Here is a 25,563-nt window from a genome sequence, read left to right as displayed (position 1 = left end):
ATTCTTACGGTGATTGATCGTTTTTCTAAGTTCGCTCATTTTTTGGCCCTACCTAAACTGCCCACTGCCAGAGAGACGGCTGATATTTTGGTTGAACATGTGTTCCGCTCTCATGGTCTACCCACGGATATTGTCTCTGACAGGGGTCCCCAGTTTGTCTCCCAGGTGTGGAAAGCTTTCTGTAAAGCTTTGGGCATTACATCCAGCCTGTCCTCTGGATATCACCCCCAGACCAACGGGCAAGCCGAGAGAGCGAACCAGGAGATGGAGACCGCTCTTCGCTGTGTCACAGGGTCTAACCCTGGGTCATGGAGCTCCATGCTCCCCTGGGTGGAATATGCTCATAACACCTTGACTAACGCTTCCTCTGGTTTGTCTCCTTTTTTGTGTGCTCTGGGTTATCAACCTCCCCTGTTCCCTTCTCAAGAGAGGGAACTGGCGGTACCCTCGGTGCAGTCCCACATGCGCCGCTGCTTCAAGGTCTGGAGGAAGGCCAGGGTAGCTCTGTCCCGAGCTTCGGCGTACATGCAGAGGCAAGCCAACCGTCACCGGTCCCAGGCTCCCGGTTACTCTCCTGGTCAAGAGGTATGGCTGAAGTCACGGGACCTTCCATTGAAGGTGGAGTCTAAGAAGATGGCGCCTCGTTTTATAGGACCGTTCAAGATACTGTCTATTGTTAACCCCCTGCGCGGTTAAGCTACAGCTTCCTGCCTCCCTACGGGTTCATTCCACCTTTCATGTTTCCCAGATTAAGCCTGTGTCGGTTAGCCCTCTGTGCCCGCCCTCTCGTCCCCCTCCTCCGCCCAGGATCGTGGGTGGGGGTCCGGTCTACACTGTCCGGCGACTTCTGGATGTTCGCCGCCGGGTCGTGGTTTCCAGTACCTGGTGGATTGGGAGGGTTATGGTCCTGAGGAACGTTCCTGGGTGCCCAGGAGCTTCATTGTGGATCCTGCTCTGGTCCGAGAGTTTCATAGGTTATATCCCGATAAACCCCGTCGGCCGCCAGGTGGCGTCCGTAGAGGGGGGGTACTGTTAGGCCTACTGCTGCTAGGTAGCTCTCTCTCTGCTCTCTCCCTCCCCTCTGTCTGTCCTTGATTGCAGGAGTGAAGTCTGGTGTGCGGGAGTCAGGGTTCCAGCTGCAGCTCATTCACCATAATCACCTCAGCCTTTAAGACCCGGTCAAACTTACCACTCATCGTCAGATCATAGTCAAGACGACCATATATTTGGAACCTGACTCCTGCCTCCGCTTCACTCCTGCCACCACCATCCTGCTCTCCACTACCGGACCTCTCTTTTGGACTCACCACGGACACTAGGACATTACGGTACCACACCTGCCCTGACCTGGATCTGTTACCCTCCCTGTAACCTGGACTTGCTCTTCCCCTATTATTGGAAACCTGGACTATTGAACATTTTAAATAAACCTGTTAAACCTTCTCTGGCTTGGTGTACTTGTCTGCATTTGGGTTCTAATACTGGTAAATCATAACAGTATGAGCCCAATAAATGAGGCGATCGCGTACCTCGAGCGGAACGTACGTCCGACCCACTGGACACTGTGGAGGACTTGGGTCGGTGCGTAACGCCCGCTCGATCTCTGCATCGACCTCCCATACCACCGGTGCCACCAGACAAGACTTTGGTAGTATGGGAGTGGGCTCAACGGACCTCTCCTCCGTGTCATACCGCCGAGACAGGGCATCTGCCTTCCCGTTCTGGGACCCAGGGATGTAAGTGATTTTAAACACAAATCGGGCTAGAAACATAGTCCAGCGGGCCTGGCGAGGATTCAGTCTCCTAGCTGCCCGGATGTACTCCAGGTTACGGTGGTCCGTCAAAATGAGGAAAGGGTGTTGAGCCCCCTCAAGCCAATGCCTCCACACCTTTAGGGCCTGTACCACGGCTAACAGCTCCCTGTCCCCTACATCATAATTCCGCTCCGCCGGACTGAGCTTCTTAGAATAAAAGCACAGGGGCGGAGCTTAGGTGGTGTGCCAGACCGTTGTGAGAGGACGGCCCCGATACCGGCCTCGGGACGCGTCTACCTCTACCTGGAATGGTAAAGCGGGATCCGGATGCGCCAACACCGGCGCCGAGGTAAACAGGTCCTTCAGTCTCCCAAAAGTCCTGTCCGCCTCAGCTGACCACCGCAAGCGCACCGGACCCCCCCTTCAACAGAGACGTTATGGGAGCTGCCACCTGTCCAAAACCCCCGGATAAACCTCCGGTAATAATTGCAAAACCCAAGAACTGTTGCACCTCTTTCACAGTGGTTGGGGTTTGCCAATTATGCACAGCTGACACCCGGTCAACCTCCATCTTCACCCCTGACGCAGACAACTGATAACCCAAAAAGGAGACCGACTTCTGAAAGAACAGGCATTTCTCTGCCTTGACATATAGGTCATGCTCCAACAGTCTCCTCAACACTCGGCGCACCAGGGCTACATGCTCAGCTTGGGTAGAACTGTACACCAGAATATCGTCTATGTACACGACTACTCCCTGCCCCTGCATGTCCCGGAAAATCTCATCTACAAAGGATTGGAAGACTGAGGGAGCATTCATTAACCCATATGGCATGACGAGATACTCGTAATGACCGGAGGTCGTGTTAAATGCTGTCTTCCATTCATCGCCCTCTCTAATGCGCACCAAGTTATATGCGCTCCTGAGATCCAATTTTGTGAAGAACTGAGCACCGTGTAATGACTCCGTCATAGTCGCAATCAGAGGAAGTGGATAACTGTACTTCACCGTAATCTGATTGAGACCGCGGTAATCAATACACGGGCGCAAACCTCCTTCTTTTTTCTTCACAAAAAAGAAGCTTGAGGAAGCGGGTGAAGTGGAGGCCCGTATGTATCCCTGTCTCAGAGACTCAGCGATGTAAGTTTCCATTGCCTTCCTCTCCTCTTGAGACAAGAGATACACATGGCTCCGCGGGAGTGCTGCTCCTAACTGGAGATCTATCGCACAATCCCCCCGTCTATGAGGCGGCAGCTGCGCCGCCCTTGTCTTACTAAACACCAGTGTCAAATCCTCATACTCGGGGGGAATATGCAGTGCGGGCATTTGATTTGGACTCTCCACCGAGGTCGCCCCTATGGAAACACCCAGACATAGCCCCTCACACTGAACAGACCACCCTTTAAGAGCTTTCTCTCGCCACGAAATAGTAGGATCATGGGTAATCAACCAGGGAAGTCCCAGCACCACCGGATACGCAGGAGAGTCAATCAGATAGAGCTGAATCGTCTCCTCATGACCCCCCTGCGTCTTCATCCTAAGGGGCGCTGTAACTTCCCTAATTAACCCAGATCCTAACGGACGGCTATCTAGGGCATGTACAGGGAAAGGCTTATCAACGGGAAGGAGAGGAATCCCTAACTCTACACAGAACTGCCGATCTACAAAATTCCCAGCTGCGCCTGAATCTACTAGCGCCTTATGCTGGGAACGAGGTGCAACCTGTGGAAAACAAACAGGCAAGGTTATGTGAACGACAGAAAGCTCTGGGTAAGTAGGACGCCTACTCACCTGGGAGGACTCCCCAATGCGTGGCCTGCCTTCACCTCCACCGGGGACCTTCCCCAACACCTAGCCGCGGTGTGCCCTCCACGGCCACAGTTGGTGCAGGGAACGGCCCCCCTCGGGTTCCTACTCCTCCGTTCTCTAGCGCCAGCACCTCCGAGCTCCATAGGGCTCGGCTCGGAGGTGCCGGAAGGTGGAATGGGCAACCCCCACCCGGGACGTCCACGGGTGGCGAGCAGGGTGTCCAGCCGAATGGCCATGTCGACCAGTTGGTCAAACGACAACGTGGTATCCCTGCACGCCAACTCTCTCTGGACATCCTCCCGGAGGCTGCAGCGGAAGTGGTCTATGAGGGCCCGCTCATTCCACCCTGCATCTGCCGCTAGAGTCCGGAACTCCAAAGCAAAATCCTGTGCGCTCCTCATCCCTGTCGGAGGTAGAATAGACGCTCCCCGCCGCCTTCCCTTCTGGTGGATGGTCAAACACGGCACGGAAGCGGCGGGAGAACTCCGCGTAGGTAATAGTAGCGGCGTCTATTCTCCTCCATTCGGCGTTGGCCCACTCCAACGCCTTGCCGGTGAGACAGGAGATGAGGGCGGAGACGCTCTCGTGTCCCGAGGGCGCCGGGTGTACGGTGGCGAGGTAGAGCTCCACTTGCAGCAGGAACCCTTGACACCCGGCAGCTGAGCCGTCGTACGCCCTCGGGAGCGAGAGCCGAATCCCGCTGGGTTCCGGAAGGGGGACAGGAGGACTGACCGATGGGGATGGTCCGGTAGGTGGGGGGCGTGGGTACCCCGCTGCTTTCCCATCGGTGGAGAGTGTTCATCACCCGATCCAGGGCGTGACCGATCTGGTTGATCCTGTCCTCCTGCCCACGCAGACGGTCCTCCATGATGTCCGTTGGCACGGTTGCTCCTGCTGATTCCATGGGTGTGATGTGTGATTCTGTCAGTAGCTGAGTGTAGATGCGGTGTGGAAATCAAGCGCAGGAAACACGGGCGTTCGTGAACAGACTTTAGTAAATGAAGTCAGCACCAAACAGGCGAACAGCCAACCCAACCGGGAGGCAAAATACAAATTACGCACAAAATACAACGTGCGTAAAAGGCAATAGCGCACACAGTGCGGACTCTCGAAAACAACAAAACACGAGAGTAATAACGAGAGCAACAGCTAGACAATAACCAATCACACATAACACCTGACCCAACACACGATAACTAAATAGGAAACCAAATCAAACACTAACAAGGGACAGGTGTACAAACAGACAAAACCAAACAAACATGAAACATCGAACGGTGGTAGCTAGTACTCCGGGGACGACGACCGCCGAAGCCTGCCCGAACAAGGAGGAGGAGCAGCCTCGGCCGAAACCGTGACACAATGCAGTAATAATCAATATCAGTAGTACTATAAATGTTTTAATAAAAAAGTCAAGTAGAACAAAAACACACAAGAAATGTGAATAAGAAGAGAACACAAGAACACAAGAAAGTAAGTAAGTCTTTAACAATTTTCCTGGCCTTCCTTTCACACCACCTGATATGTTGTTATAATAAGGTTGGTAGAAACGTGAAAATCTTTTGCAGCGTAAGTCGACTACAAAACCCACAATGCAATAGCTAGCAAAGGTAGCTACACACAATAATACCAAAGTCAATATCAGCATGTGAAGTAGCTACAGTAGTCAGCTGTAAAATCTCCTTAACAAACTGCACTATAAATGTAGGAGTTTACAATCTCACCATGTTCAACCTGCCAGCCTGGTCTCATAGACTAAACGTAGCATAGTAAATGTAATTCCGAGAAACTCAAATGAGTATGATATGTTACGTTTGGTATGGTTACATAAGACAGATGGTTACTTAAGGCAAAAACTAAAGTAGCTTGGTTGGTCGGCTTATAACGCGAACATCTAGCAACCCAAAAGTTGCGAGTTTGAATCTCATCACTGACAACTCCTCTGTAGCTCAGCTGGTAGAGCACGGCGCTTGTAACGCCAAGGTAGTGGGTTCGATCCCCGGGACCACCCATACACAAAAAAAAATATGCACGCATGACTGTAAGTCGCTTTGGATAAAAGCGTCTGCTAAAATGGCATATTATTATTATATTATTATTAACTTTAGCATTTTAACTAATTAGCAACTTTTCAACTACTTACTACTTTTTAGCTACTTTGCAACTACTTAGCATGTTAGCTAACAAATTAATACATACCATATGAAACGTAAAATATCATACTAAATGGAGTGTCTCGGATTTCCGTACAGAATAATACGAATATGAATGCTTTGAGACCAGATTGAGCATTGTGATAAAGCTGCACTACCTACACTGGAAGTTAATTGAAATATGACTTTTAAATCGCGAAAACGTCTGTCATACCTCAGATTTCAATACTGGCCGATGTCATAAACCTGGATGTTGTCTTCTCGCTCGAATGAACCATTGATGATATTTTTGCGATATTCCTACCTCGAGAAATGTGTAATTTAACAGAGGTTCACCACATTTCTCCTATTTTTCTGCTTCAGTCCATGGTCTTTAGCTTAGTGCTGTTGCGAACTTACGTTTACATTTTAGTCATTTAGCAGACGCTCTTATCCAGAGCGACTTACAGTTAGTGAGTGCATACATTTTTTATTTATTTTCTTATTTTTCATACTGGCCCCCCATGGGAATCGAACCCACAACCCTGGCGTTGCAAACGCCATGCTCTACCAACTGAGCTACATCCCTGCTGGCCATTCCCTCCCCTACCCTGGACCAATTGTGCGCCGCCCCATGGGTCTCCCGGTCACGGCCAGCTACGACAGAGCCTGGATTCGAACCAGGATCTCTAGTGGCAGAGCTAGCACTGCGATGCAGTGCCTTAGACCACTGCGCCACTCGGGAGACGTCAGACGTCAATCTGCAGCTGCTGGGAAGGGTTAGGTTTAGGGGAAGGGTTAGCTAACATACTAAGTAGTTGAAAAGTTGATAATTAGCTAAAATGCTAAAGTTGTCAGTGTTGAGATTCGAATTCGCAACCTTTTGGTTGCTAGACGTTCACGTTATATGCCAACCAACCACCCTACTTTCATTTTTGCCTTAAGGAACAATCTGTCTGATGTAACCATACCAAACGTAACATATCATACTAATTTGAGTGTTTCGGATTTTACAATAACTATGTTACATCTACTCTATGATACCAGGCTGCAATGCTATGTCATACCGGCTGTATTTCTGCCTGTGTCAATGGCTGGAGCTCAGATACACATGAAAACATGAAATGACCCCAGGAATCGATAGAACATTGCTCAGAGATACACAAATATGATATAACATTCAGAATCGATGAATCTTTCTTTTAATTTGACCCTCCTCTCAGCAGGAAAATAATCCTGCAGCAACAGGAAATGTGAATTAAAATGTGGATTATAAATAATCTACATTTTTGTAGGGGTTGATAAATTTTTTGTTAGGGAAAATCAAGTAGCTCTCTTTCCACCCATCTCTAAGTCCACTCATTCCTTTCCTCTTCATTCAGCTCAACATGTCGCAATGCATCTGTCCTTCTTTCCCACTGGCTTTTCACACAGTGTTCCTTCTGTCTACATTTCTCTTTTCTTATATTTTTGTGCTCTCTCTCTATCTCGCTACCTCTCTCTCTCTGCCTGTTACTGTGACTATTTCTCGCTTATCTTATGCTTTATTTTCTTATAGTTTGTCCTCTGTCCTTTCTCTCCCACCCACCTCTCCCTCTCTCCAGTGTGTACGTCTCGCTGTCAGAAGTTCCTGATCTCTCGTGTGGGCGAGGACTGGATCTTTCTCATCCTCCTGGGTCTGGTCATGGCCCTGGTCAGCTGGGTGATGGACTATGCTATCGCCTTCTGTCAGCAAGGTGAGAGAGAGTGATGAAGTGGGAAGGAAAGGGAGGGAGGGAGGGAGAAAGGGCGGGGGAGAGAGAGAGAAGGATGTATCCTTGGGTCTAGTCATGGCCCTGGTCACAGTGGTCAGCTAGGTGATGGACTAAGCCCTAGGGAATGGAAGGAGGGAGAGAAAGAGAGAACGGGAGGGAGAAGAAGAGAAAGGTAGCTGGCGGGAGAGCGGGAGAAATATTCCTAGCTCCCCTAGTGTCAAAAAGTTTATTTAATTGGTTTTATACATCTCTGTGTGTCTGTGCAGCTCAGAAGTGGATGTATGGGGGACTGGACAGTAACATGCTCCTGCAGTACCTGGCATGGGTCACCTACCCCGTGGTGCTCATTACTTTCTCAGCAGGGTTCACACAGATACTGTCCCCGCAGGCTGTGGGTAAGAGACACACCCACGCTCAAGTGTGACACACACACAAGTACATGAATGGGCACGCAGACACACACACACACACACATATACTCTCTCATTCAATTTCATCTCACACCTACATTCATTGCTAATCATGCACACTCATATATTTAAATACCTCATTTGCATACAGAATGAAACACTGTGCATGATTGTTTAAAGGTCACAGATGTATGGAGTGGACTCAGTTCACATGAGTAGTTGGCAAAAGTTATACAACTTCAGGACATCCTTGACTATATCCTTGAAACCGCTAGTACTAACAGCCTTGAATACATACATAATCTGGAAGTTGATCCATGAATATACATTTTACTCCCTCTCCTTCTCTCCCTCCTCCGGCCCTCTCCTCTCCCATCTCTCCTCTTCCTACTTTCTGTCCTCCTCCTCTTTCTCAGGTTCGGGTATCCCAGAGATGAAGACCATTCTGAGAGGCGTAGTACTGAAGGAGTATCTCACCTTTAAAACCTTTGTGGCCAAAGTTATCGGGCTGACCTGTGCTCTGGGCAGTGGCATGCCCCTGGGAAAGGAGGTGGGAAACCCATAGGAGACTGTTACGGAATGAAAGTGAAATGTTTGAAATTCCTGGGCCCGTATTTATAAAGCATCTCAGAGTAGAAGTGCTGATCTAGGAGCAGTTTTGCCTTTAGATCATAATGAATAAAGTTATGGACAGGGGGCGACCAGTTCTGCCTTCTTTTTTTCTCCCTTTCCCTTTCCCCCTCATCCTCTGACCCCTACCCCTCCATCTCTCCCTTTCTCCCTCATCCTCTGACCCCTACCCCTCCATCTCTCCCTTTCTCCCTCATCCTCTGACCCCTACCCCTCCATCTCTCCCTTTCCCCCTCATCCTCTGACCCTATTCCTCCATCTCTCCCTTTCCCCCTCATCCTCTGACCCCTACCCCTCCATCTCTCTCTTTCCCCCTCATCCTCTGACCCCTACCCCTCCATCTCTCCCTTTCCCCCTCATCCTCTGACCCTATTCCTCCATCTCTCCCTTTCCCCCTCATCCTCTGACCCTACCCCTCCATCTCTCTCTTTCCCCCTCCCCCTCCCTAATCCTCTGATCCCTACCCCTCCATCTCTCTCTTTCTCTCTCTCTCTCCTCTGATCTCTCTCTCAGGGCCCGTTCGTTCATGTGGCCAGTCTGTGTGCAGCCCTCCTGAGCAAGTTCTTGGCTGCCTTGTTTGGTGGAATCTACAAGGTGAGAGACCCCCCCCCCACACACACCCTAACCTTTAACCCTGCACACATGCTTACTCCCACTCAATTTGGTTTTAGTATCTGTGTGATACCTGTCTGACCAGCCTGCCACCCCTCCAGGACCCACTCTCACCCCCACTCACCTGAGTCCAACGCTTGGCTCCAATCTGGCTCCTGTCTGTGGTTCTCAGTCTGCCAAGAGATTACTTTCTCTGCCATACACCACCCAAGATTTGGAGGAGGAGGAGAAGGATGAGGAAAAGGAGGAGGAGGAGAAGAATGTGTCAAGTTTACTTTATAGAGCTTCCATATTGATCAGTGTCAGGGCTCAATCCATTTGAACCCAGTCACTATAGGAGATTGCATTTACTTTCTGTCCAAAAACCAAAGCAACGATGCATTAAAGAGAATATCCCAGAAGATTTTGGTCTCTGCTTTTCTTCATTTGAACTCTTAGGGACTCACTCAGATTTCTGTCTTTTCCCACTTACTGCTTAAGGAAGAGCCCTTTGAGGGAAACAAGGTACGAGTGCACGTGTGTCTAAGTATGTGCACCTCTCAGAGTTTCCACTTTTCATGTACACATGTTGGAGCGTCATCTGAGCACCATTCCATTTCTAATCAAGGATTTCTATTATATTCTATGTGAATGACACATGACATGCATGACATCTCCCTTTGCTTCATGTTATTCTGTTCATTCTAACATTCCTCTCTGTGACTCCATTACATTCCAATGCCCTTGGCCTTCCCTTTTTACCAGAAATGTGTATATTTGTATGTGTGTTTACATGTGTGCATGTATGTACTATGTGTGCTTGCACATACGTGTGTGTGTGTGTTCCTATTCCTACAGAATGAGCTGAGGAACACTGAGATGCTATCAGCAGCGTGTGCAGTGGGGGTAGGTTGCTGCTTCGCTGCCCCCATTGGAGGTAATTAGAATATACTTTGGGTGAGAAATACAATAAGTGAAAGAATGATATTACTGCAACAGTGATTGTGTGTGTGTTGCAGGTGTGCTCTTCAGCATTGAGGTAACGTCTACGTTCTTTGCGGTGAGGAACTACTGGAGGGGCTTCTTCGCTGCCACCTTCAGCGCCTTCATCTTCAGAGTACTGGCTGTGTGGAACCAGGACGAAGGTGAGGAGGTGTGTGTGAGTGTGTGTGGGGGGGGGGGGAAGTGCCTTGGGTCTGGGTCACTGAGCCAGTAGTTAGTCAGAGGTGACTCATGAACCTCCCGAGTGGCGCAGTGGTCTAAGGCACTGCATCGCAGTGCTAGCTGTGCCACTAGAGATCCTGGTTCGAATCCAGGCTCTGTCGTAGCCGGCCGCGACCGGGAGACCCATGGGGCGGCGCACAATTGGCCCAGTGTCATCCAGGGTAGGGGAGGGAATGGCCAGCAGGGATGTAGCTCAGTTGGTAGAGCATGGCGTTTGCAACGCCAGGGTTGTGGGTTCGATTCCTATGGGGGGCCAGTATGAAAAATAAGAAAATTATGTATGCACTCACTAACTGTAAGTCGCTCTGGATAAGAGCGTCTGCTAAATGACGTAAATGTAATGTTATTCTCCCTATTTCTCTCTCTCTCTCTGTCACTCTATGTCTGTCCTTCTCTCAGAGACCATAACAGCCCTCTTTAAGACACGTTTCCGTCTGGACTTCCCCTTTGACCTCCAGGAGCTGCCAGCCTTCGCCATTCTGGGGTACGGGTTTGTTGTGTGTCTTTTGTGTCCAACACACCCAGGTCTGACTCCTCCTCATTCTGATCACTTCAATGGCTATTGAACTAGAATGGTGTGTGACTCTGTCCCCTCTCCTCCTCAGGATTGCATGTGGTTTTGGTGGGGCTCTCTTTGTCTACCTGAACAGACTGATAGTAGAGTGTATGAGGAAACAGAAGACAATCAACAAGTTCCTGCTCAGGAAGTGAGTCTAATACAAACACGCACACACACACAACTTCATACACTGCTACACACACACACCAAACACACACACACACAGTGCCGGCTCGCCCTATACGTGGACCACGCACTGCGCGTCGGAGGCCCAGACAAAAATACAAATAAATAATTTTTGGGAGAAAGAGAGTTTGAAAGAAAACACTTTTGAGAGTTGGAATTCTAGAATACACAAGGTGCAGTACGACTACAAATGAACTAACATTCTCTCAAGTCATGTTTTGGGCCCAAGGGTCGTGAGGTGTGAGGCCCCAACCAAATCTCGCTTTGGGCCCGCAAATGGCTAGAGCCCTGAGTTCTTTCATACATGAACAGCAGTATATTATAGAGAAGATAAACACTGTAAAACAGAATGGGAGCACCTGAGCAACAACCACTTTTTTTTACCAGAAAATGATCATGATCCATTGGGTAATTTGTTATTTTCAATGATTAGTAATGTTTTGAGCTAGTAGATATGTCCATTTTATATATGATATAATAATGAACAGATTGCATTTTGCATCCCCGTCACCTCAAGATGAATGGTTTTGACCACTGGAAAGTTTTACTTCGCTCCCACACGCCACTGTTTTAGTTCAGTGCAGGTAGACAGCACTACTGTAGTTGCACCACTGGTGTATAAAATGAAAGGGCACCTACAAAATATTTTTTTTACATCTATTTTGTTGTGCTGTTATATTTGTATCGTTGTTTCATGTCCGATGGTGTTGGTCCTATGGTGGTGGTCCAATGGTGTTGGTCCAATGGTGTTGTTACATATCATTTGAGCAGTGTGCACCACGAGCAAATTCACTTTTCATGATGAACATGGCCCGGGCATGTCTTGGCTTTGCTGTATTGCAGCCTCTGACTCTGCCTTCCATCAGCCTACCAAAAGTTGCACCTTTGCAGACAACTGCATGTCCGGTAGGTAGCTCACAATTGAGAAATAATCAGTAGGCCTAATATTACATGATTAAATCTGTGAAATAGTTTCCCTCCCCAAGCTGTTTACAGGCGTTTAACACCAGTCTGCAGTTTGCCATCTATTTCCCAACATCAATCGTTTAAATCACATTGTTCAAATATTTTCATTCAGTTACAAAAGTAACAGTCCTGGGTGAGCCCCATATGCGAGCCCACCATGGCCGCTTTGAGGTTACAATGTAGCCAAGATGTATGCGCCAAATGAAAAAGCACAGGATAATTTGTATGTAGATAAAACAAACAGCTCTGCTTGTCTTGGTAAGGGACAGATCGAAATTTACTGGGAGGAGGGGCTGGTCCAACTCAAGGTGTCATAAAATAATTAATGCACCCCCCTCTCCAAAGTAAAATATTTTCACATGACCTTCAACTTGTACTGTAAAATAAATGTAACAACCTCCCCCTCATAGAATTACCTCAAAATAATGTTTACAACCACAAATAACAATAACTGTAGCGACCCTGTGTTTATAAATGTAGATATCGACTTTGCCACTTCAGCATGCTTTTGTGGCACAGTCGCAGGGCTACGGGCCAGAAGGTTGACGGTTCGCCGACCACCACAGATGAGCTCACTCTCCCTGCCTGTTTCATTACATTACGATCAGCCGGCTGCAGACAATGATCAACTAGGGTCAAATCAGATTTTTTACATTGTGATGCCATATTTATAATTATATAAAATATATGCAACACATTTTCCAGCAACAGGTTTCTGTGCCAATGCACCACACAATTAATAAACAAAGCATACTGACTTCGGGCACTTCAATATCATGGTTTGCGTTTAACACCATAATAAATAGACTATGTAAATCTGGACAAACAGAAAATACATCCCTCCCTGCTTTGTAGGCTTACCCAGTATAGAAGGCTTGGCTTGACAATCTCCGAATGTCATTAAACTTTTTGGTGTTTTGTAACAGATGTCTCTTTCCATTCATCAATTGGCCGCTGCACAGTTTGGATAGATTGATTTTATTAGTACACAAAGATTTATACACAGATTTTTTTAAGTGACCGGGATTGCACAATAAAGTCGGGGACTTATTTCTATCGTGGCCCCTATTTTTTACATAAATACATATACAATTACATAGATACAGACACATTACAGAGAAAGAGACAAATGCTCAACCCCCAGAAGAGTATGAGGGGGGAGTTTAAGTACAATTCTTACAAGCTTGTTTGGCTGGTAGCTTATTCTTTCGATGTTTGGAGCTGCTGGTGAACCATGATATGCAGGCATAATCAAAGTGACACTGGACTAGCGCACTTGCCAGAGTCTTTAGGGTGTATATAGCTAGGTTACCATCCAATTGGCGACAGATTTCATGTGAATATTCTAAAATCTTCACAAAAACAATATGCAATTTCAGAGTTTCCTTCAGGAAAATTTGGTGCTGGACAACATGACATGGAAGATTTTAATTTACCGGACATATGAGACATTTTATGGACATCCATATGCATTCAGATCCAACCTGGCTCAGCCAGCACCATCAATAAACAAGGGATGTTGGCCAAATGAGCCACATTTACGTGTCCTTAAAAACAGCCTATAACAAATTACAAAAACACTATTCCTTGTGTTTCGATGTGTAGCATATGCAACTTTATATCCTATTTGGGGTTTTTTCTTTAGGTACTTTCCTAAAACAATAATTGTTCACCTCACGGTTCAGCTGTCAGAGATTTGAGCAGTAAATGTATCAGGGCATTGCATGCAAAGGCTTAGGTGTCTACTGTATGATCTTATTTTAATAGGCTATATATATATACATATATATATATATATATATAAAGGAAGAGAAGGAAGAGAAGCTTAGGCCTAACCCCAGAGAGATAGAGATATGCCGGTGGCATGCTACGACACCGACATGTTTTTTTTTTTTTTTATGTCAGATGGCTACTACGTCTTCTATACAGATATAGACGTACAGAAGGAGGGTAATTCGTTAATTTTCAATCCAAATATTTTATATCAAGATAAGCATTATATTATTAGATTATAGGAGTAACTCTGGTAGGCCTGAAACAGTCTTCCTCACCTCAAGTGTCGGAGTCAGTTGGAGCGCCAGGTCACACTGCCTTCATATCATAGGCCTGCAGTAGCTAAAGCTTAATAATAGCCACACCATACCAAACCTTCACAAATGTTTCTGAAGTTTATTAGGGTAATATCAAAAGTAAGTCAAGCCATTGTTTATAGGGAAAATACGAGCAGAAGACAGAATGTAAACATGGGAAATAACGCACTACCCTCCCCTGTGCCCCAAAAACCCTCCCCAAAGCAAAAAAAAAAAGTTTGATAACCCTCCCCTATTTTGGACCACCCTTCCCCCCAGTAAATGTTGAGCTGTCCCTAAGTAATATCGACAAAATAAGCCATTTCTAATATGCATGCTGCTAAGACAAGTTAATTTGAAACATTTTCATGGTGACATTGCTTCAGCGCCAAAAAGAAGTCCATGTCGGAGGAAAAGCAGAATGGGCCATTAGTCCCCTGTAGCTCAGTTGGTAGAGCATGGCGCTTGCAACGCCAGGGTTGTGGGTTCGTTTCCCACGGGGGGCCAGTATGAAAATGTATGCACTCACTAACTGTAAGTCATACTGGATAAGAGCGTCTGCTAAATGACTAAAATGTAAAAAAATATATATATATATTAATGTGCTTGCTGGGAATAAGATTTTGTTATTCCTCATACTCTTCATGATTATTCAGTTTCTTCACGATTTGTTGTAAAATATGTAGCCTACTCACTGTGGTTGTTGTTCAAAATTACAATTTTCAAATAATTGATAGTAGCCTAGTCCTGTAACTGCAGGCTACAGATTTGTTCAAATGTAAAAACCCTTTTTTCTCTCATCTTAAAAAGACAAGATTCTCAAGATAGGCTACTGTAGAATGATTTCTGTTAAAATTGTGGGGTGTTAAGAACCAAAATGCAATTACATTATGTACGCAGTGCTGTTCTTTGTTTCTATTGATCAAATTAGGCCTACACAATAACAAAATATGCAGGCTGTATATGAGTAGCTCGCAAAAAAAGGTTTTATATGAAGTAGTCTTTATAAAATAAATGGTTGGAGACCCCTGCTCTAGCCCAAACTGTTCAAATATGACCCATATTACCGGAGCTACATTTTATTATTTTTATTGCAGATTCAGGGCCACAATTTATGGATATATATATATATATATATAGCTGCCAAAATAAATCACATTTGATCATTATAAATTAATAATAAGTTTGCAATATTGTTTTTATGTGAACATAATCAATTAACTCAAGTTTGCATTTTCAAGTTGACAGTTCTTGTTCAAAGCCCTACCAGATAACACTAGCATCTTGAGAAAGAAAATTGTTAAAAGATAACTCAAGTTCACATTAGTAATTGTACTAAATTATTGTGATTTCATTATTTTTGACAAAAAGAAGATGAAAACACAATGTGCAATTTAACAATGCTTTTTCTTAACCTAGCAAGTGCAAAATTCTAATTCAAATCCTTATTGGCTAAAACAATATTATTCCTCCCATTTTTTTATTAATTTCCTCATTGTCGTGTTATCCTGGCCACATTCTTAACAGTTTGGCCTGTCAATCAATCACTGTGGGTGGTTTAAAAAAAATTTAAATGGTAAGATTTTGCACCCCCACTTTCAGACAAAGTCAGGTGCCCATAGCGACACACACACACACACGCACACACGCACGCTCGCTCGCTAACTCACTCACACACTCACACTAATGAACCCACAGCTCTTCTCTCCATGTCAGACGCCTGGTGTATCCTGCCATGGTCACCTTGATCATCTCAACCCTCACCTTCCCCCCTGGGTTTGGACAGTTCATGGCTGGACAGGTCAGAAGTTCCACATTTTTTATATCTGTGTCTGTGTATCTGTCAACCGCAATGTGTATGATACACTTTTCAAAATATAAGACCAGGGATGCATCTCAATTGTCTAAAACAGCTTCCTCTCCTTGTCCCCTTCATATTCTCTGATATGAAGGATCAGTCCTGTGATGTCTTCACCTATCCTATTCTCTTAGATCAGTGAAGGGAAGGAGATGAGGAAAGAAAGCCAATTTAGACTATTAAGATTGGTACAGTATATCCCAGTCCTAACAGCTCTATCTCGCCTTGTCTCCTCAGCTGACGCAGCATGAGTCCCTGGTGGCGTTGTTGGACAACCGAACATGGTGTCGCCAGGGCGTTGCCGAGGAGTTTGACTACATCAGCCACTCCCACGCCTGGAAACACCCCCAGGTTAACGTCTTCATCACTCTCATCCTCTTCATCGTCATGAAGGTACGTGTTCATTTATTTGAGATAGAGAGAGTGTGCAGAGTGTGTTTAGGATAGGATTCTTATTTACAATGATGGCCTGTTTTGGTGTGAATCTATGAATGTTATGCCCCAGTGTGTCTGTTTTCAGTTTCCTCTATTAACCTTCTCTCTCACACACTAGTTCTACCTTTATCTCTCGCTCCTCAGTTCTGGATGTCTGCAGTAGCTACCACCATGCCTGTGCCGTGTGGGGCCTTCATGCCAGTTTTCCTCATTGGTAAGTCACTTGCTGTGTGTACAAATGTGTGTATTTAGCCATACACACTAAAAACACTAACACTTTATGTATGTGATGTGCAGGTGCAGCATTTGGACGTCTGGTAGGAGAGACCATGGCAGTCATGTTCCCTGATGGCATCCATGCCGATGGCAGTGTCTATCCTATAGTGCCTGGCGGCTATGCTGTAGTGGGTGAGTACATCACCAGTTGCATTAAAACAAACCTGTTTTTTTGCTTTCAAGGCCCCATTACAGCTCTAACATCTCCAGTTATGGCTGAATCCAATCCTGAGACTGTCACGGTTCAGACAGACGACAAGAGGACCACAATTGCGTCACACCAGAAAGTTTATTTAAACTTAAGGGAAAAGGGAAGTAGGGAGTGAGTGAAGGCTCCAGGGGTTATCCCGTCCAGTGTGCTGGGTCTGTGCCTCCCCCCAGTGGCAGCGATGCGTCCGATGACGCCGGTGGTTGGTGGTCCAGAAGTCCTGGGGGGGGAGGAAACACAGACACAACGGGGCGGATGAAAACAGGCAGAAGTACAGTTCAAGGGAAATCCAAATACGTTGTAGCAAGGCAGAAGGCTGGTCAGAGTTACCGGGGTCGAAGAGTAGTCAGGAGTCGTAATGGCAGAAAGCAGGTCTGGTTTTCCTGGGGCAGAAGAGTATCCAAGAATCAGGCAGGTCCGGGGTCACAAAACAAGGGTGAGCCAGAAGCGTGAGCACACAGGTTCCGGGTGTGAGCTTTGCAGACGATCTGACAAAGGAGAGCTGAAAGACGGGACTTCAAATACTGGGAGAGGTTAGTGGGTAATGCAGCGCAGCTGGCAGAGTAATTAGAGCCGAGCAGAGCAGGGACAGGTGGAGCTCGTTAGGCTGAGTAGAGAGAGAGAGATGAGCAGAGTGGAAGATAGTGGAAACACATTAAGGTGGTAACCCGGTGGAGTGAGAGGGCTCATGACAGAACCCCCCCAAGGGGACGGCCCCAGAAGTCCCAAGAGCAACACCACGCCGGGCGGGAGGAGGGGAGCCGGAGGAGGGCTAGAACTCCTCCGAACGGTCCGAGCGAACGCCCTCATCCTCGGAGGAAGCCGGAGGGCCGTGGTCGGGAGATGGGACAGGTCCCGAGACAGGATCAGGCACAGGACAGGAAGCCGAGCGGGCAGGACGGTTAGGGATCCCTCTGGGGCGGCCCCTACGGATTGCAGGTTGATCAGGATGCCGTTGGTGGAAGGCGGTGATGAGAGTCCTATCCACAATCCGACTAGCTGGCACCCAGGTCCTTTCCTCAGGTCCATAGCCCTCCCAGTCAATGAGGTACTGGAGACCCCCTACCCCTCCGTCTGGACCGAAGCAGGCGGCGGACGGTGTAAACCAGACCACCATCGACGAGCCGTGGAGGAGGAGGACAAGGCGCAGCAGGGACCAGCGGACTCTCATGAATGGGCTTAATCTTAGACACATGGAAAGTGGGGTGCACCCTCATGGAATTAGGCAGTTGGAGCCGGACAGCAGTTGGGCTAATCACTCTTATGATAGGGAATGGGCCAATGAACCGAGGTGCCAACTTCTGCGACTCCACCCTGAGTGGCAGGTTCCTTGACGACAACCACACCCTTTGACCAACATGGTAGGTGGGAGCAGGGATTCTCCGGCGGTTGGCCCCGGTAGTGTAGCTGGCAACGGATCTGAGAAGTGTGGCTCGGGCCTGTGACCAGGTGCGGCGACATCGACGGGCAAACGCAAGTGCAGATGGGCAAGTAACCTCCCCTTCCTGACTGGCAAATAGAGGAGGCTGGTATCCATAAACACATTGGAAAGGGGACATACCGATGGCAGAGCAGGTCAGAGAATTGTGTGCGTACTCCACCCATGTCAATTGCTGCGACCAGGAGTGGGGTTGCGTGAAGTCATGCATCGCAGTGCCTTCTCGAGCTCCTGATTTGCCCGCTCTGACTGCCCATTGGATTGGGGATGGAATCCGGAAGTCAGACTGACTGTGGCTCCCAGCAGGTGACAGAACTCCTTCCAAAAAGCGGAGGAGAATTGTGGACCACGGTCAGAAACTACATCCTTTGGCAGTCCGTGGATCCGGAAGACGTGTTCCAGGACCACCTGGGCGGTCTCCTTGGCGGTTGGGAGCTTGGGGAGGGGAATGAAGTGTGCCATCTTGCTGAATCGGTCAACTATGGTGAGAATGACGGTCTTGCCCCTTGAAGGGGGCAGCCCCGTGACAAAGTCAAGGGCGATGTGAGACCAGGGGACGTCTGGGCACAGGCAGGGGCTGCAGCAATCCGGCTGGGGGGCTGGCAGGACGACTTGTGTTGGTTGCAGATGGGGCAGGCTTGGACGAATTCCCGTACATCCTTTCTCAGAGCGGGCCACCAGAACCTCTGGGCGAGCAGGTTGTAAGTGCGGGTGGAGCCAGGGTGACAAGCTAGGCGGGAGTCATGTCCCCACTGAACGACCTGGGACCTTAGGTTTTCGGGGACAAAAGGCGGTCAGCTGGGCAAGTGCTGGGACCGGGCTGGTTACGGAGAGCTTCCAGCACCTGTTCCTCAACAGCCCAGGTCAGAGCTGCTACGATGCAGGGACTTGGCAGAATCGACACAGGATCCTTGGAGGGGTTGTCATCCTTCTGGAATTGACGGGAGAGGGCGTCTGGCTTGGTGTTGCGTGATCCTGGCCGGTATGACAGAGTGAAATTAAACCTGGTGAAGAACAGGGCCCAGCGGGACTGCCTGGAGTTCAACCGTTTGGCCGTGCGGATGTACTCCAAGTTCTTATGATCGGTCCAAACGAGAAATGGAATGGTGGACCCCTCCAGCCAGTGACGCCACTCCTCCAAGGCAAGCTTCACAGCCAGCAGCTCTCGGTTCCCTATGTCGTAATTGCACTCAGAGGGGGACAACCGACGTGAGAAAAAGGCACAGGGATGGAGCTTCCTATCCTCCGCAGCCCACTGAGAAATCACAGCACCAACTCCCACATCCGAGGCGTCCACCTCCACAATGAATTGCCGGTCCACGTCAGGCATCTGGAGGATGGGAGCGGAGGTGAACCTTACCTGAGGGTACTGAAGGCCTTGTCGGCTGCTGGGGTCCAGGTGAAGGGTTGCTTGGTGCTGGTTAGAGCAGTGAGAGGGGCAGCAACGGTACTGTAGTTCCGGATAAACTTTCTATAGAAGTTAGCAAACCCCAGAAACTGTTGCAGCTTCTTTCTGTTCTCCGGAACTGGCCATGACGTGACTGCTGATACTTTGGCAGGATCCATTTGGATACTTCCCTCTGCCACTATGTACCCCAGGAAGGCCACCGTCTTGACGTGAAACTCACATTTCTCTGCCTTGGCGTAGAGGGAATTCTCCAGAAGACGATGAAGGACTTGCTGGACATGGCGGGTGTGTTCAGCCAGGTTTCTGGAGTAGATTAAGATGTCATCCAGGTAAACGAAGACAAACTTGTTTAACATGTCCCGCAGTACATCATTCACTAGAGCCTGGAACACAGCAGGAGCATTGGTGAGGCCAAAAGGCATAACCAGATACTCGTAGTGGCCTGTTGGTGTATTGAATGCGGTCTTCCATTCATCTCCCTCCCCGGATCCGCACTAGGTGGTAAGCGTTTCTGAGATCCAACTTGGTAAAAACAGTGGCTCCCTGGAGCAACTCAAAAGCAGAGGTGAGCAGAGGGAGAGGGTAACGGTTTTCACTGTGATGTCGTTGAGTCCCCTGTAGTCGATGCAGGGGCGAAGAGATCCGTCCCTCTTCCCCACAAAGAAGAAGCCAGCATCAGCCGGAGATGAAGATGAACGGATCAATCCTGTGGACAGAGAGTCATTGATGTAGTCCTCCATGGACCTTCTTTCAGGAGCAGACAACGAATAAAGACGGCCCCTTGGAGGAGCTGTTCCAGGGAGGAGGTCGATGGCACAGTCGTACGGTCGGTGAGGGGGCAGAGATGTGGCTCTTGCTTTGTTAAACACTTCTCTGAGACCATGGTAGCATTCTGGGACATGGGAGAGGTCAGGGGCGGAGTTAGTAGGTACTGGCCGAGGGGGTAGTGCGGCAGCAAGCAGGCAGGTTCGGTGGCAGTCCTCTCCCCACTCCCTGATCACCCCGGTCACCCAGTCGAGCTGAGGGTTGTGCCGGGCGGAGCCATGGGTAACCCAGGATGAGGGGTTGGCCTGGAGAGGGGAGCAGGTGAAACTGGATAGTTTCTTGATGGTTTCCGGACAGACCCATCAAGACCGGGGCCGTGACATGAGTGACCGATCCGAGTAAGTGTCCGTCCAGTGCCCGGGCAGGAATAGGAGGTGTCAAACGGAGGTTCTCCAGTCCCAGTTGGCGTGCCAGCTTGATGTCCATTATGTTGGCTTCGGCGCCAGAATCCACCAGAGCAGCCAGGGTGTGAGTCGAGTCAGAGAGGCGGAGGTGAACTTGCAGCAAGGGTTTGCGGTCGGAGGACTGGATGGTCATTGAGCTCAACCGGACTCCCCCTATGCCCGGTGAGCTTCGGCTTTTAAAGGGCAGGTTACCACACGATGGCCATCACCTCCACAATAGAGGCAGAGGTTTGAGGTGAAGCGGCGCTGGCGCTCTGCAGGAGTGAGAGAGGCTCGCCCAATCTCCATAGGCTCAGACTGATCAAGCTGACTTGGGTGAGTGGCAGTAGCTGACAGGAGCCCAGTCGGATCTCTCCGAATGCCGGTAGTTGGTGGACCTTGGCGCCCCCCTCTCACGACGACGGGTCTGTATCCTTCTGTCGATCCGGACAGTCAGTGCGATGGCTTCATCAAGAGTGGAAGGCAGTTCATGGGAGACCAACTCGTCCTTGATATAGTCAGCCAAGCTATGGAAGAACGCGTCCACCAACGATGGTGTGTTCCAAGAACTTCGTCTTGCCAGGGTTCGGAAGTCGATGGAATGGTCTGCGACTGTACGTCTGCCTTGTCGAATACTGAACAGTTCACGAGACGCCTCTGCGGTTGGTGAATCCAGGTCAAACACCTTCAGCATCTCCTCAGCAAACAGGTCGAAGGTTGCACATGCGGGGGTTTGACGTTCGAACTCTGCTGTTCCCCAGAGTCGAGCTCGGCCCGTCAGGTGAGTGATGGCATACCCGACCCTAGCCCCCTCCGTGGCGAAGGTCCTTGGCTGCAAGGAGAACTGAAGTCGGCAGCTAGTCAGGAATGGCCGGACCTGGGTAGAATCGCCGTTGAACCGCTCGGGGTTTCCAATCTTGGGTTCCGGGGCAGCGGCTGAAATGACCGGGGCAGGTAACTCGGAGGCAGGGCTGGTGGGCAGACTGGCTGGGGTAAGGTTGGTGAGGAGTTGGATGATCCTGGCGAGTTGTTGTTGCTGCTGCTGGGACTGCTGCTGGTGCTGCTGGAACTGCTGATGCTGTTGGTAGCCGACCTGAAGCAGAGAGGTGATGTCGCCGCTCATGCGGCCTAGCTCTCTCTCAGTGTGTTCCAGGCGTAGCATGGCGGTGGGTTGCTCAGGTTCTTCGGTTTCCATGTCGGGGGAAGTGTGCGCTGAGTCCATGATGGTCAGATCGTACTGTCACGGTTCAGACAGACGACAAGAGGACCACAATTGCGTCACACCAGAAAGTTTATTTAAACTTAAGGGAAAAGGGAAGTAGGGAGTGAGTGAAGGCTCCAGGGGTTATCCCGTCCAGTGTGCTGGGTCTGTGCCTCCCCCAGTGGCAGCGATGCGTCCGATGACGCCGGTGGTTGGTGGTCCAGAAGTCCTGGGGGGAGGAAACACAGACACAACGGGCGGATGAAAACAGGCAGAAGTACAGTTCAAGGGAAATCCAAATACGTTGTAGCAAGGCAGAAGGCTGGTCAGAGTTACCGGGGTCGAAGAGTAGTCAGGAGTCGTAATGGCAGAAAGCAGGTCTGGTTTTCCTGGGGCAGAAGAGTATCCAAGAATCAGGCAGGTCCGGGGTCACAAAACAAGGGTGAGCCAGAAGCGTGAGCACACAGGTTCCGGGTGTGAGCTTTGCAGACGATCTGACAAAGGAGAGCTGAAAGACGGGACTTCAAATACTGGGAGAGGTTAGTGGGTAATGCAGCGCAGCTGGCAGAGTAATTAGAGCCGAGCAGAGCAGGGACAGGTGGAGCTCGTTAGGCTGAGTAGAGAGAGAGAGATGAGCAGAGTGGAAGATAGTGGAAACACATTAAGGTGGTAACCCGGTGGAGTGAGAGGGCTCATGACAGAGACTACTGAACTTAACCATAGGCCCCTCCATTTTGGCTCTCTCTGATGTGATTGAAACTGCAGGTGGTGCACCACCAGTTGCACTAAAACCAACCTGTTTTTTCATCTTCAAGGCCTTATTACGGCTATTTTGTATCTACTTATGGGCACCATCTTGGCTCTTTCTGTTCTCTAAGGTGATTGAAAATGCAGACGGGTGTGATGCCGAAGCTATTTTTGTCAATTGTGCTAGCTTATTGAATGTGACTGATGAAAATGTATTCTGTTACGATAGAGCAGATAAGCAGGTTTTGGATTGAAAATGAAATCATTTTCTGCTCCTCATTGATTTGATTGTGTCACGAACAGAAGAGGACCCAAGAGCGCAAGTTCAAATTCAGAGTTCTTTATTCAAGGTTACAGGCGGGAAGAGGAGTCCCAGGGGTGTCAGGGGTCTTTCAGGGTCCTCCTGTGGGTACCTGTGCTCCGGGGGTCACCAAATGTCCGGGGGTGTCCAGTCCAAGTGCTTAGTGTGTGTGTTCCCCAGTGATGGAGCGGCGTATCGGGCTGAGGGTGGTGAAACGTCTGGGCACGCTCATCTGGTGGTCGGAGACCTGGGGGAACACACACACACAACAGCAAGATGAATGGCAGGCAGAAGTACAGATCAGGGCTGGGCAAATATCGTGGTGAGAGACAGAAGGCAGAAACGAGTTACCGGAGGGGCTGAAGATCGGAGAGTAGTCGAGGTCCAGAAGGCAGGTTGGGATAGACGGGGCAGTAGAACAAGGAGGCAGTCAAGAAAGGATCGGTATCACAAACAGGAGTCAGAGCGCAGACAGGCAGGTTACTGGTCCGGGTTTGAAGACGATCTGACAGGGCTTGGCTGAAAACCAGGGCTTGATATACTGGGAGAGGTAGTGGGGAAATGCAGTTCAGCTGGCAGAGTAATTAGAACAGAGTGAGGCAAGGTGAGGATGGTGAGTGGGAAATGCAGTGCAGCTGGCCAGGTAACAAGAGCAGAGCAGGGCAGGTGGAGCTAGTTAGGCTGAGTAGAGAGAGGGAGGTGAGCAGAGTGGAAGATAATTGAATGCAATTAATGTTGCTACCAGGGAGAGAGAGTGCTCATGACAGGACCCCCTCCAAGGGACGGCCCCAGAAGTCCCAAGAACAACATCATGCCGGGAGGGTGGAGGGGAGCAGGCGGCGGGTCAGAACTCCTCCGAGCGGTCCGAGTGAATCTCCTCATCCTCAGAAGGAGCTGGAGGGTCACGGTCGGGGAGACAGGACAGGCACTGAGACAGGAGCAGGGGCGGGCCGGACGGCTAGGAACCCCTCTTGGACGGCCCCTACGGATTGCAGGCTGATCAGGATGTAGTCGGTGGAAGTCAGTGATAAGGGTCCGGTCCACTATCCTCCTGGCCGGGATCCAGGTCCTCTCCTCTGGACCATATCCCTCCCAATCAACGAGGTACTGGAGACCCCTACCCCTTCGCCTAGAGCGGAGCAGCCGCCGGACGGTGAAGACAGGACCGCCATCTACGAGGCGCGGAGGAGGTGGCGCCGGAGCTGCAGGGACCAGGGGACTTTCATGGACCGGCTTGACCTTGGAGACGTGGAAGGTGGGGTGGACCCGCATGGAAGCGGGCAACTGAAGTCGGACCGCCGTTGGACTGATGACTTTCTGCACAGGAAAAGGACCAATGAAGCGAGGGGCCAGCTTTCGTGATACAACCCGCAGCGGCAGATCCCGGGCAGACAGCCAGACCTTCTGACCAACCCGGTAAGTAGGTGCTGGGGTCCTCCGTCGGTTGGCACCGACGGCGTAGCTGGTTCCAGACTTCAGGAGCACAGTGCGAGCCTGGGCCCAGAGTGCGGCGGCAGCGGCGGGCATACGCAAGAGCAGACGGACAGGTGGCATCCGCCTCCTGGCTGGCAAACAGTGGAGGTTGATACCCGTAGACACACTGAAAGGGGGAGAGCCCGGTGGAGGAACTGGTGAGTGAATTATGGGCATATTCCACCCAGAGCAGGTGTTGAGCCCAGGCCCGGGGATTTTGGGAAGCCACACACCTCAGTGCCTTCTCCAGCTCCTGGTTCATGCGTTCAGTCTGGCCGTTTGACTGCGGGTGGAATCCAGACGATAGGCTGGCGGTGGCCCCAAGGAGATGACAGAACTCCTTCCAAAAGGTTGCTGAGAATTGCGGGCCCCGGTCTGACACTATATCCTGGGGTAGGCCATGGATACGAAACACATGTTCCAGGACCACCTGGGAGGTCTCTTTAGCAGAGGGTAGTTTGGGAAGGGGCACGAAGTGGGTCATCTTACTAAAGCGGTCAACAATGGTAAGGATGACTGTGTGTCCGTCAGAGGGCGGAAGGCCCGTAACAAAGTCCAGTGAAACGTGGGACCAGGGCCTCTTGGGTATGAGTAGGGGTTGCAGCAACCCAGCAGGAGGCTGGTTGGGAGTCTTGTTTCGGTTACAAGTGGGACAAGCTCGGATGAATTCTCGGACATCCCGTCTCATCCCCCGCCACCAGAACCGCTGGCGGACCAGATGAAGGGTGCGAGTGATGCCGGGATGACAGGCCAGACGGGATTCGTGCCCCCACTGAATCACAGGTGACCTGAGATTTGCTGGAACAAACAGACGGTTGGGGGCGCTGGTGCTTGGACCTGGCTGGTCCCGAAGAGCCTCCATGACCTGCTTCTCGATCTCCCAGGTGAGGGCCGCTACGACCAAGTGGCTGGGAAGAATGGGAGC

At 49.7% G+C, this 25,563-nt stretch overlaps 1 protein-coding gene across 3 annotated transcripts in view; it reads left to right on the top strand.

Annotated features, from left to right (window-relative positions):
• Positions 1 to 25,563, top strand: part of LOC121535143 (chloride channel protein 2-like) — an 80,983-nt gene that overhangs the window by 46,261 nt on the left and 9,159 nt on the right. For all 3 annotated transcript variants that reach the window (XM_045206274.1, XM_045206275.1, XM_041841901.1), the window contains exons 3-15: positions 7,301 to 7,432; positions 7,717 to 7,845; positions 8,277 to 8,410; positions 9,004 to 9,084; positions 9,583 to 9,606; positions 9,940 to 10,018; positions 10,101 to 10,226; positions 10,705 to 10,789; positions 10,911 to 11,012; positions 15,784 to 15,886; positions 16,181 to 16,336; positions 16,523 to 16,592; positions 16,676 to 16,786. In XM_045206274.1, the coding sequence (XP_045062209.1) occupies positions 7,301 to 7,432; positions 7,717 to 7,845; positions 8,277 to 8,410; positions 9,004 to 9,084; positions 9,583 to 9,606; positions 9,940 to 10,018; positions 10,101 to 10,226; positions 10,705 to 10,789; positions 10,911 to 11,012; positions 15,784 to 15,886; positions 16,181 to 16,336; positions 16,523 to 16,592; positions 16,676 to 16,786 (1,332 nt within the window). The remainder of the gene's footprint in view (positions 1 to 7,300; positions 7,433 to 7,716; positions 7,846 to 8,276; positions 8,411 to 9,003; positions 9,085 to 9,582; positions 9,607 to 9,939; positions 10,019 to 10,100; positions 10,227 to 10,704; positions 10,790 to 10,910; positions 11,013 to 15,783; positions 15,887 to 16,180; positions 16,337 to 16,522; positions 16,593 to 16,675; positions 16,787 to 25,563) is intronic.

Source organism: Coregonus clupeaformis, chromosome 21, assembly GCF_020615455.1.
Source record: "Coregonus clupeaformis isolate EN_2021a chromosome 21, ASM2061545v1, whole genome shotgun sequence".
NCBI classification, from domain to species: Eukaryota; Metazoa; Chordata; class Actinopteri; order Salmoniformes; family Salmonidae; genus Coregonus; species Coregonus clupeaformis.
The sequence above is the reverse complement of the archived record's forward strand: the minus strand, read 5'-3'. Positions and strand labels throughout refer to the sequence as shown.